The 13,791-nt window shown below is 38.3% G+C and overlaps 1 protein-coding gene across 1 annotated transcript in view; it reads left to right on the top strand.

Moving 5' to 3' along the window:
• The window catches only part of LOC126284209 (uncharacterized), a 182,520-nt gene that overhangs the window by 158,492 nt on the left and 10,237 nt on the right, over positions 1 to 13,791 (top strand). The window contains exons 7-8 of the mRNA XM_049982976.1: positions 3,434 to 3,793; positions 9,806 to 9,942. Coding sequence (XP_049838933.1) covers positions 3,434 to 3,793; positions 9,806 to 9,942 — 497 coding nt within the window. The remainder of the gene's footprint in view (positions 1 to 3,433; positions 3,794 to 9,805; positions 9,943 to 13,791) is intronic.

Here is a 13,791-nt window from a genome sequence, read left to right as displayed (position 1 = left end):
ATTGTGCCCTTAACACAAAAATCAGGCAGTATAACACAGCTACCAAGCCTGAAGCCTCATACACTTGCAAAATGCTTACATTCCACAGACAAAGTATCCTGAAGATACCCTACAAAAAATAATGCAAACTTCTGAAAAAGCTACATAGCCCAAAAAGAACATACCTAATATATAGGTTATAATGCCACCCCCCATGGCAGACATCGGAAGAAGAGGACTTAAACTCTGTGGACTTATACACAGACTCACCAAAACACATACACTCACAAAATTGTACTGTACATAGAACTACACAAAACCATACTTAGGAACGAGCAGATCAAAAAGGATTTCAGAACGGCTCATACAAAGCAGACATTTTCAACAATAAATCAATCAATCAAAAACAACAAATGGGAAGTACTGCCAGAAAATGAAGTCACCACTACACCAGGGACACAAATTACTGAAGGAAGAAAATTAAACTGTTGGAGAGAATCTGATAACTTCTTGGAAACCCTGAAGATCGAAATGTAACAATGTTGCATGATCAGATGAGGTCCAGTTGCACTTAATAATAATAAATTCCACAGATTGTAAATGTGCTACCAGCATTTACTGTTATAGTTCATCAAAATTTAGGCATCAGACTAATCGGTTAGTCTCTCTCTCTCTCTCTCTCTCTCTCTCTCTCTCTCTCTCTCTCTCTCTCTCTCTCTCTCTCTCTCTCTCTCTCTCTCTCTCTCTTAAAAAAAGCAGTGTTCTAAATCTTGTTTATGTAGCCTCAGCTGCATGCTGACTAGTTAACCCCTATTCCTTCCATTATTTGTGTGGTTCATCCACTTCAAATTGTGAACAGACAGGTACCCCTAGAGACTTTAAGAATATGGCTGATTTCATTGACTTATTGCGAGATGTGTAATTGTCCAGTAATAGGTCCTTCTGCATATGTATGTGTAGTAAATTATGTATGTTCAGTCAATTTACCGAACATTTCCACAAGGTGCTGAACACTTGCAACCTTCTTCGCATCTCAAAGCAGTTTAATGACCACCTTCCTATATAAATCTGAGTTATCTGCAGACAGACTTGGAGAGCTCCAGACATTACCTGCTAAATTGTTAATGCATGTTGTGCGCTGTAGCAGCCCTATTAAAATGCTTCTCCAACAAGAAAGATGTATAACGTTTGTTTGTTTACCATGCAGTACTGCAGAACTGAACAAAAGGCAGTTTTGAATTTCATAAATGTGACATTAGTTTGTGGTCTACTAGATATTGCCTTCTGGATGTTGTGCACAAACAGAGTAAATTGTGATCAGTGTTTTAGGAAACCATGTTGACTCCTACAGTGGAGGTGTTTTGTCTCCAGAAAAGTTACCAGTATCCAAGCACACGATTTGTTACATAATTACGGTATGTGGTTGTATTAGTGTTTTCTGCAACTCATCTTGTGTTGTCTCTTCTCTTTACCTCTTTCTTGGGAGACAACAGTTCATCTATTTTGGCAGTGAAGGAATATGTTTGAAAGAAAAGCTATTTTTCTCTTTCTGTACCTGCACACTGCTCAGTGCTTCCTCTGTTTGGCAAGTACTGATTTACCTTTTATTTGTATGCATAAATATTCCACCCTGAATGTTCCAGTACTGTGAACATTCTGGTCTTTGTTTTAATCGAATGAATGAATGAATGAATGAATGAATATTTTTGAGAGGTTTACTGACACACAGTAGTTTAATCTGAGGAAGAACAATTGAGGGGTTTATGGAGTACAGATTGTAGAAAAGTTCAAATTTCTTATTAAATGTAATAGAATAATTTTAATCAAATTTTGTCTGAAGTCAGGCTGTTAAAATGCTGACTCATAGGGTGCGGGCACTGCTCAGCTCACCTTTGGGCAGGCACAACTGGTTTATGTTACCTGCAAAGCAATCATATGCGTGCTTTTTGCACATGTGCCATGTACTTCGCCACCCCTGTCCACGTGGACTCGGTCAATGCTGTGGGATCTTGTCGATTGTGGCCTGGCTGCCTGGGCAGCAGGCGTTAGCTCCTGCTCACCTATTCTCATGGGCACAAGACTGTCAACCCGTGGGCACATGAGCTGGAACAATGTGTCTTAAGACAGAAAAGAGGAGAAAGATACATGTATGTTGAAAATATTTTTGCCTAAAAGCTAGGTATCTTTCTTGATTCAGCAGTCTTGAGGTGGTAATGATTACTAATTACACTGCAAATACTAACGTAAATATGTAAACACTTAAAAAAAGTCTGTGTTTGGAAAGAAAGTTGAGAGTAAATAAGTAATGTTGGAGTAGCATTAATCAAAAGATAGAAAATGGGACAAATTTGATTAATTCCATTTTTGGCAAGTGACTAGCCATCACAAATAAATGGCTGTCATTTTGAATGAAGGCTTGCTGGTGGAACCAGATTGCATAACTACTACATAATAAAAAAATGGAAAATCCCGGATGGAATGTAACAATAGAAGGGAAGGAAAGTTGCTACTCACCATATAGCAGAATGCTGAGCCGCGATAGGCACAATAAAAAGAATCGCACAATCATAGCCTTAATGGCCAAAAGCTATGATTGTGCAGTTCTTTTTATTGTGCCTATCGTGGCTCAGCATCTCCGCCATATGGTGAGTAGCAACTTTCCTTCTCTCGTATTGTTAAAACTACATAATAAAGTAAAGATACCAGAGATTTACTCTGGTGCTTACTAATTTAGTTGATAACTGACATCAATTCAAGACTGTCTCTTGAGGGGATGACAAAAATTACTAGATCACTAAAAAGTGAAACTGTCGGTAGACAGAAGCACAGATGTGTTGGTGGAGATGTCAGGCAATAGGCCCAGAAACTGAGAGAAATTTCACAGTGTGCCACATGTGATGAATCAAAGAAATTAAATCATTAGGCATTGTAACTTGCATGAACTGTTGCACTTCTTTTGTTGTGGTGCACAAGCTAAGAGACGCGTATAGAGTGCATATGTTTAGAAATCTTTAATGGTTACAGCACGAGTAGAGTTAATTCAGTATTTCCAGATGAAATAGCACTTTCCAGGGGTACAATGAGGCATATATATCTGGCTGGAAGAGTGAGTTTTGAATGCTGTAATACAGAGATAAAATTGTGGCATCAGAATGTACAGAGTACCAGTTAATTCCATGGAGGCTGAATTTTTGTTGTGGGATTTGACTTAAAATGAGTATCAGATTATTTTTTCCATTTAAAATATTAGCTTTAACTCAATGTAGTTGCTCACTTAAGTTGATCTATATGAAAGTGTGGCTTGAGAAATGCAAGCAAATGTATAATAATCACAATTATAAAGTTCTCAGCTAACATGCTGCTTCACTTTTTGATGATGCTTATTAGTTGTAAACTTCTTTGTCAGCGTGTGCCCATTGGTCAATTGGCGCACTGAATGGAATGTGTGTTGCAGGTCGCCTTAGAAGAAAGACTCATTCAGGTGGAGCGAGAACTGGCGACACTGCGACAGCAATTGGCGTCATGCCTGACTGCCATTAGTACAGCTCCACCGCCACCTGCACCTTCACTGCCATGTTCAACTGGTGCTCCTCCTCCTCCCCCTCCACCACCGCCACCTCCTCCCCCTCCTCCGCCTCCTCCTCCTCCTCCTCCACCACCACCACCAGGATTACTGGCTCCCCCTGCAAATAAACTGGGCATTGTGAGCAAGAAGAAAGATAACCAGCAGCAAAAGGCAGACACCCGCATGACAATAACTGTGGACGATCTTCGTAAAGTGCAGCTGCGTAAGACACCGTCCGTGCTTCCAAAGGTGAGAAAATGGGTATTATTGCTGTTAAGCATTGATGCAGTAACAAAGGCTGTTGCTGAATCCTGCACTTCCAGCCCCCAAACTGTAATGTGAAAAACATTTTAACTGAGAATTGTTTTGTTAAGTATATAATTGTACCTGATGAAGCCACTCCCAGATGTAGTAAGATTCAATTACAATGATTGTTTTAATGTGAAACAAATTTATCTGCAGTGTGCATAAAATGTCAAAGGTGATGTAGATGTGTATGAAGGAGCAGTTGCACATAAGACTTAGAAGATCATTGAAATATAAACCATAATATCATTACGTAGCTTTGTTGGTGAGACATATCAGTACAAATCGAGTGTGTTTTTGTTTATAGTTTCTGGCGAAAGAAATACTAGTGCTGTTTTGTACATAGTTGCTGGGAAAAGAAATACTGTTTCTTCAATGGTTTGATAGCTTTGTGAAAGAAAACAACTCACTGTCCCAGTAGCCAGTTGCACACATACAGTGTGATTGAATTGCAGTGTTGTGTTGAAAGCATTCCCCTTGTAATGTCCTCTTTAGTGAGCCAAACATGTGACAGTTACAAGAGAGCAAATATGGACTGGGACATGGATTTTCAAGAGGTTACCAATGTTGCTTTGTAAGTGTTGCAACTTCAATAACAGTAATGTGGCGGTCACTTTCCACAAGCTCATACATGGCTTGAATATGGTCTTAATTGGCGGTAGACACCAGATGCTTTTTATGGCTTTCATTATCTACTTTATCATCACTGAAATGTATTTGGAGTCGTTTCAGAATGTCATTTGTTGCCACATCTTTGTTGGTGAGAAAGTTAATATGTTGCACAGTAGACACTAGTAATTCCTATTTACTCATAGTATTCCAAAATGACAGATCTGAGTGTCTATCAGGTGCTTGGCTAACCGCGCTCCATTCTCCTGCAAATGATCACCAGCTCACTGTGCTGCTAATATCACTATTAAAGTAAAAAAAATGAATAATGTTGTGACTATATTTCAATTATCCTCTGTTTTCATTGTTCAGAAAGAAAAATAGGTAAGTACATTTGATTCATCGTACCGTTGTCCGCAAACACAACTTTACATTCGGCGTCTTTGTTCTTAAAATGTAAGTTAATGTTTTCCACTGTCCTACAGAAAATACAGCTGTGCAACAATTTTTGTTAGAGAAAATCAAAATGCAATACTTTTGAGTCATAAAACGCAGCAGACATGAAAAATCTAGAGGTAGTATTGTAACACAGCAGATAGTGTATGATCAATAACAATAACAATTACAATAGTGTGGAGGCCGAGGAAAGGGTGTCCCATTGACATAAATGCAATTGGGAAGCTTTGTATGGATAAGTTGGGACCTTTAAAAGAGTTTGTTATAGAGTGAAATTACATGCGAACTGAAGCTAAGACTTTTAATTGTGTGCAGAATTTTGTCCTGTGACAGTCTTATTTTGTATTTGTGTCTAGGTTAATGAAAGTCGGGGAGAAATTGAGATATCATGACACGCTGGTTATCAAAACGTTTTTTCATGTTTCTATACCAGTGACACCATTGATGCTCGCCATCACTCGCGACAGTCAGTCTGTGTACAACAGATTTCACAACGAATGTCAAAAGCTTTGATTTTTTTTAAATTCACTAAAACCGCATTATATCTGTATCTTGACAAACACGGAATGTTATCTAATGTTCCACATTTTTCAAGATTTTTAAGTGCAATTGTCAATTTGAATGACTGCTGTGGGCAAGATAGTTGTACCAGAGGACGCGTGCAACTGTGAAGGCTTATTACTGTGTCTGCAGGCAGACACAGCTGGGTAAGCTACCTACCTCAAGTAAACCTTATAACAGTGCCTTCTGCACATGCAGAAGCTATTCGCTCACCCCTGCCCAGTGGCATTTGGCTGGGGCAGTGCAGTTGCTTAGACAGCGATCTGGCTGCCTGACTTCCTTCACATTAGCTTGTTGCCCCCTCAGTGCCCATGAGGCCCAGCTACCCACAGGTGGACATTAAGCTGGAACAGCTTGATCTAACCGTTTCATTCATCAAGAAACAATTATTCATGATTCAGTGTGTTAACGCGTGTTTTTGCCCCCCCTCGCGTAGTATACTCCATGTTACTTTACTCTTTTGTTGTGTGCATATGTTTCTTATGTTAATATTACATTATTTCTTTAAAATACCATCCCACCCCCTTAACCGTAACTTTTTTTTTACTCTCTATAATTTAATTTGTTTTAACATTTGTAACATTGTGCCTCTGAATATTATTGTTTTTAGTGTTTCACCAAATTATGACAGGGCAGTTTGCCAAATTCGTCATTCGAAGAATACAGGGTCATTTTAAATATGCTGATTAAACTTTGTTCATGAGGTCAGTGCTTTTACATTGTATAATAGCTTGGGACATGAAAGCATAGGATCTTTTTTTTGTGAAATTATCTATTTTTCTGTGGAAATTTGCATCAACTTTTTTGTTTGTAAATGATTATGCATAAAATTTTGCCTGAAGACAGAGTATGAGTGCTTTGAAATTGAGTGTTAAAAACAAAAGTTATGATTGGGGAGCTTTTTGACTGGATGTTTGTTTTCGCAAAAACTTCAACAGTTTTTTTCTGACAAGATCTTTGCGTGCTTTCTTCTTTTTGGAGAATATGGTGTGTAGGAAAGGAGGAGGGGGGGGGGGGGGGGGGAGCATCAGGCAGAAGGTTCAGGTGTCCTTCAGATTACATTTAGCCTGTTGATGTGTTACGTACATTGTAGGTGGAACATAAATGAAAGAAGACAGATGTAAAATTTTGTGCCATAATTGTGTATTGTGTTAACAGTTCAAAAAGTGACTGCAGAGGAGAAGCATATTATCTAGGACTTCTGATATTTTTAAAAATATCCAATATATCAATATTTTTTAAAAAAATATCATTATCTGTCATCAATGTATTGGAAAAAATGTATCAATATAACGACGGAAAAAATATAAACATACAGGTCTATAAAAGTATCTGCTGCAAATTGTAAATATATGGATGGTTTTAGAGCTGTATATTTAAATATTGATTTAGTAGTAGATATTCTGTACATCAAAAAGCTAGCAGTCTGCTTTTCTCCCTCAGAGCAAGGATTCAAAGGAAAATGATGCATGTTTACACTTGATGATAACCACTTTGCTAAAAATGGTAACTGTATGTAAGTGGCACAATAAAATGTGCCCAATGGGAATGTTATTCGGTTTCATCACATATCAGATTTGTCTGGAACTCTTCATGTCGATTTCCTGTTTTTCCCATTTCTGCAAATGCCAGCGACATAAGCAGCTGCAGTGTCAAAATTGCATAGTGAAGTTCAACATTGCAGTTACTGTTCGTAATGCAGAGTGCATCAGCATTTCCCCTCAGACATCTTCGTCCAGTGCAAAGACCAATCTTGTAGCTTAGATTTTTGTTCACCATTTTAAACAACTGTTTTTGAATAATGTCAATGTGAAGAAATAGCACACCAGTTGTATTAAAAATTGTTTGTCAGCGTAACTGATGTGCTATTTCTTCACATCGGAAATATTGTTATTCCACTCACACCACCACCACCACCACCACCTCCCAGTGCAGTTGGACTTCTTTGTGCCACCTGTACTTGCTTCACACAGTCAGAGTGTCTTGATGTGATGAAAGCTTGAAAAGTAGGAAGTCTCCATTGCACAACAAAAGGAAAAATTATGTTTTTCTACCATTTCAAATATTCACCAAAGGTTGCTAAAAATTATATTATAAAATAAAAATATTGGCACTTGATATTGCAATTTCGATGTTGATGTATTGGGGAAAAAAATATTGCCGATGTATATCAATTTTTGGAAAATATGTCAGTATTTAATCAACAACCTTAATATTATCTCTAAATCTTTCTATGTGAAGCTATAGTCTGACTATTTATTGAACTGGAATCATGAAATTTCATCTTTGGCAAAATAAATCGTAACACTTGCAGAGGTGAGTTATTGAAAATGTGTTTAGTAATGATTATGTATTAGTAAGAGATAGCATATTAAAATGATGATCTTTCTTGTACTTCCCCCCACCCCACCCCACCCTGTAGCTGTAGACCTCAATGAAAATGCTGCATTGTATCATAAATCTCCGTAAACTTTGTTCAGTCATATGTTCACAAAATGCCAACTGCTGTTAGCACCCCCAAATGATCTTTATGAAAATATTTCACCAGAGAATCTAAATCATATATTATATAACATAGGTGTGCACTAAGCTAAAAATGTTAGTTATTTGTAGTTCACTACTGAGGCAGTTAACAAGTGTTTTTGAGATATCCCCTACCCATAGTCCATTCTGGACTTTCCATTGTTTGGGTTTACTTATTGCTTCCTTTCCATCCCACAATCCTTGGTGGTGCTTCCCTTTGTTACTATTCTTTGTTGTATTACATTATTCAGTGTCTGTCCTCTTCTTTCTCTACTTTCATATGTTTTATTTTGCCCCTCGAACTGCACAAGCTGACTTATAAGCCATCCTCTATCAACAGTACTGTGGCCAGGAGACAGCTGGACAACATGGTTGCTGAACATGCCGCCCAACATGATTTTTCACTTTTATGACTGTTTCATTGCCTGTGCCATCTGGATTCCCCACTCCTCCCCTCGTCTGCCAGCACTGACTCCTGTTGCTACACGTAACAACCCTATCTTGTCCCTGCATGTTCCCACAGGCAGCATTAGCATCTTCTCCCACCCCCTTCCCTGCTATCCTTCACCACTCCCCCTCACCCTACACTTCTTCCTTACCCCCACAACCCACCCCAGCTAGATCGCTGCTCACATCAAATGCAGCTGCAGTCAAGCTTTAGCACTGGAAACAATGGCCATGTGTGTGATAGTTGTTCTTGTGTAAATATTGTGTGTGTGTGTGTGTGTGTGTGTGTGTGTGTGTGTGTGTGTGTGTGTTTTCCTACTTCTGTAGAAGCACTTTATCCGAAAGCCAAAATATTTCTAATATTCTGTTTCATTGTGCCTGTCATCAACTCAGTACCTTTTATGTTGTTATTCCACTAAAGGTAATATTTAGAAGGATCACCTTAATCTTTTGAAGCCTCTGCCTGGTAGCATGGACTTGCACTATCTTTCCAAGTGTGGTGGTACAGATGTTTAAAAATATATCCAGCAGGAGCAGGGTTAAATCACTGTCTGGCCAGTCTAATACATTCTCTATTGTTTTTCTGAATTGGGCAAATCCCAGTGTGGTGTTTTGCTGAAGTATCTTCCTCTTATTGTAGGGCATATGTTGACATTCGACATGGCTGTATTGTGTGTTCTTATTAATAAATTGATATTTCTCTAAACATGAGTGTCCTAAAACTTCTACAGTGACAAAAGGACTAACATTGAAGCCGACCCTAAATGCAACAGCGTAAAAGCTTGTGGCACAGACATACAGACCAGTGATATGGTGGCAGCTCACAAAATATAGCTTAGTGATTATTTCAGTCTTGTTTATGTGCCAATTTGACCTCTCAACTCTGTTGAATTCCAGCATTTTTTTGCTTTTTGCCTAAGATGTTCCATATAGTATTTATACTGTTTTTATGTGATCAATGTAGGAAAACAAGATTTGTTAAAACATGAAATTGTTAAATGCCTAAAATGCTTGGGGTGTACCTTCAAACTTTATCACTAACCCTAGGCACTATTTGAATGAAGCAGTTACTGTGATTGTATTCATGAGCATGAATTTTTGTCCAGATTGAAGGAAGATATGTACATAGAATTGATCTCTTTGTATTAATTTATTTTAGTCCATCTGTTCTTTTTTCTCATTGATTCAATCACACTAATTACTGCTGAGGATTCCAGAACTTTTGATAATGAGTGATTAGTCACATGTTATTTTTGTACTAATTCAGTTGTGTTGCAGGCCTTATGTTCATATGAAGTCAATGTAATGTGCATTTTCAGTTTAATAATGTCAAGTTATTGTGGTGTCTGATGTTTTCAGAATGAATCATTACGAGGCCCTGTTGTATCTGTGGAGATGTTGCGATCGGTAAAGCTGCGACCCAGCCACAGTCGGCGCAAGAGCACTTGTCGTAATTATTCACAGACTGGAGTTGGTGTATCGCCTTCTTCGTCCAGGTACTTTTTAAAGCCAGCTCCTCCTCCTCCTCCTCCTCCTCCTCTTCCTTCAGATTTTTTCCCGTTTTCTTCATTGTATTAATGTTGTTAATATGTAAAGAAATACATTGTTGTTAGTATATATTTTTTAAAATCAAATTTAGTGTTTTCCATTATACCTCTACCCAGAATCTGACCAGTCCACACACCAGAGTTTCTGTGAAGCATGACATGCGGGAGATGACGTACTGCTGGAAGTAAAGCTAAGGTCAGGAGTAGTTGTGCTGGGGTAGCTCAGTCAGTAGAGCACTTGCCTGTGAAAGGTTAAGGTTCCACGTTTGAGTGTTGGTGCAACACACAGTTTTAATTTGTGTAAATACTGTTCACCTTCAAATTGCAGGCTACTCTCTAGTCTCAGTATCATGCAAATTCCTTACAGTTGTTGAAAAATATCACATAGAAGAAAGCCTCTTCTGGTACGCCATCTGACAGACAGAAAGAAAACTTTGGAATAGATTGAAAAATCAGCCAACCAGTTCAAATAATTGTTTATTATCCCTTGGCCATGGTTTCGATAATTGTAAAAATATCTTCTTCAGAAGTATTGGCCCTAAAAGATTTTGAAATAAAACTTTGTTTCTAAAGATGTATTTTATAAACTGACAAGCTGTTTACGTTGATAGTGTTTTAAGTGTTTACTGTTTTGTTGTAGTTGACAGATTGTCTTTTCTTGTTTGTTCCAACAAAACATTAGGTTATTTTACTGAACATAAGTCACAAGTTCCTTCTCCCTGCCCTCCCCCCCCCCCCCCCTTTACACACACACACACACACACACACACACACACACACACACACACACACACACACACACACCTTGTCAACAAAGGAAGGTCAGCCACACATTGTCCTGTCCTAAGACCATTGTGCAACAGTAGTGGTGCATTGTGAGAAGAGAATGCACCTTCTGGGTTCCCTGCAGAGATTTTGCTGCAATATGGATCATATGTGCATCACTGTGTGAGTGAAAAGGTGTAGCAGTACTCCAAAGTTAAATTAGACCAGATAGTAAAATTCGTTCTATGCAATATTGACATTGCTATGCTATGCACTGAGAAAAAGCAGGTATGGAAAATTAAGTGAAGGCACCGTTCTCTTGCACAACACGACAACACCCTACTACACACCTCATTCAAAGTAGCTTTGCTTCAGGGTTTTCGACGAGAGGTTTAGAGGCATCTACCATACATTACAAATCTTGTACAATGAATTTTCTAATACCTTTTGGGAAACTGAGAAGACCTGTGGGTTTAGAAATTTTCCAATGATGACAATGTTCATACAGCAGTTCCCGAATGGCTCAGTGACCAAGGACCAGATTTTTTTTATTGTCGAGTAATTGAATGATTGCTAGAATGTTCACACCGTTATTTGTAGGGACTTGGTGCATGTGTTGGAAAAATAGTATCTCTTATCACTATCGCTTTGAAGTTTGGTACAGTATTCAGTAAGTCACTTGGTCTTCCATAATAATCCTGTAACCCACTTATTGAGGTCCCCTTGTGTTACATTTATTTGCTAATGTGTATGATCAGTGGCCTAGATAATGACATATCCATTATCAATGAATATGTAATTTATACACAATAGTGAACAGTTTGATACAAATAATTGTGTTGGACAACTAGAAAGAGGACTGGAGAAATATATTAGACTAACAACAATGAATGTGTGCACAATTGCAGAACCTTACCACTAATGATTCTTTGTGTCAAATATAAGCCAAATGCAAATGGCAGCATATTAAGTCTTACTCCTGTTGCATTGAAAATTGTCATTCATTATTTCACACTGTGAAGTATATGACAAAGTGTGACAATATGGAATCTTACATTGGCTTTAAAGGACGTATTCCATTTACAATATGACTTGTGTTTAAAGTGCAGTAGGTGGCTGATCAGATTGCCAGTGCCACAGATTAAGTCGGCTTACAAAAGTGGTTGCAACATCCATGGCCATGGCCAAAATCATCATCTTCACTTCAAGAATTAGCTCTTTTATTTTGACTGTTACAGTACCCATCAATGCAATTCAGTTATTACACTAACATAAAAATATGGTGAATTACTGCAGTTTGTTATGAAATTCATATTGCTACAGGAAATACAAATTTTCTTCTCAGTCACCACTTCTATGGGCATGTATAGACATGTCATTTCTGCACCGGACAGAATTTCATTGTAGTGCAGTTTCTGGTGATGCTCTAGTTTAATTAAAGAATGAAACTGATCAATACAACATACTGAGTGTGGCTATCCTGAAAAACTTAATTCACACGTATACAATTCAGAGAAAGTAATGTTGGAAGAGGGCTGGGGAGAAACAGCCATTGAAGTATACCATGTTGTGCTCAGCAACACCCTTGGCTTTGGTTGCAGTTTGATGACTGCAAGGACGTTCATCCAAGTGGAAAACTGGTCTGTACTTACGCCAATCTCATTTACTGATGTTTGCCACAGGACCATACCCATCTGAAACATGCAGGCATACAGTATGTCTCAATGTCATCAGTATCATGGTTGCACATCCTTAAGGTTGATCCACATGCAACAATCTGTCAGTGCAGAAAAAATTGTAGCAAATGGAATTGAAATTTGTACAGATATGAGATACACACAGAACTGGCACTTGGGAGTTTATGAAAAATAGTTCAAATTTGTAGACTAAAGCTAGGGAGTTTATAAAAAATAGCTCAAATTTGTAGACTCAAGCTAGAATTTGTCTGCACAGGTGTGATTTGTGGCTTGGAATCTGCTGCACTGTAGTGCAGGAAACATGTTTGATTAAGCTGTATGTTCAATTTAGTGTTTCTAGTCTTTGCTTCCACATGGAGCTTATAATTCTGAAAGTCTATTCTAGGCATTCATAACAGGTTGTATAAGCTTCAGACAGGTAATTGAAAATCACACACACTGAAACGAAGTAAAAGTTACGTCATTGACCCCTCCTGTAATTTATTAGAATATATGGAATTATAAACAGGTAGAAAAATGTAAAATGATGGTGATTATGAAATGAAATGATCGTATGCCATTATTGGCTGGGAGATACGTCTGGGTTCGCTGGGCCGCCTGATACATGTTTTTCTATTTGACGCTGCTTCAGTGACTTGTGCATTGATAAAGATAAGATGAAATGAATAGGAAAACATAAATACCTGGTAACCTAGCAAGTAAACCCCCTGACCCGACCAAGAATCAAACCAGAGATCCCACAATCTGGAGGGAGCAATTGTCCTGACCAGTTCAATTGTTCATTCTACCTAACATGTACTTAACAAATTTTTCTGCAAGACAAGTTGCAAACTCGGCTTACGGAAAAATTTTCTACACAGGGTAATATCCTGGAGTGAAATATCTTTTTCAAGTGCATGATCAGTTGCTGCTGAAATTCCTTCCCTAGACTGATCTATAGCAAGCCAGCAGTAGATTAAAACTGCCATGCAAATGCACAAGACTTGCGACAGTTTGTACAGACAGACGTCCCCAGTGACAATGCTCAACCCTGTGGTAGTGTGTATTGCTGATCACAACAATCTAAACTTCAATACTGCTGCTTCACAACCTGTACTATGTGATGTCGATTCCTTCCCAAACACAATTTCTACGGGACTGAGTATGGGGGTACTGTTATTCTCATACCCTGGTTACATAATTTGCTGTCATTGTCCTTCATCTACCTCATCACCACTTCATCCTGACCTGCCATAAACATTTTACTTTATACTTCACTATGACAGGCCTTTCCCCTTCCCCACTCCCTAGTGTTATTCATAGTCCATACATTTATGGTCCTAAATCCTCGTAGTTC

Source organism: Schistocerca gregaria, chromosome 8 (genome assembly GCF_023897955.1).
Source record: "Schistocerca gregaria isolate iqSchGreg1 chromosome 8, iqSchGreg1.2, whole genome shotgun sequence".
Lineage (NCBI taxonomy): Eukaryota > Metazoa > Arthropoda > Insecta > Orthoptera > Acrididae > Schistocerca > Schistocerca gregaria.
Note: the sequence above shows the minus strand (reverse complement) of the source record. Positions and strands in the feature narration are given on the sequence as shown.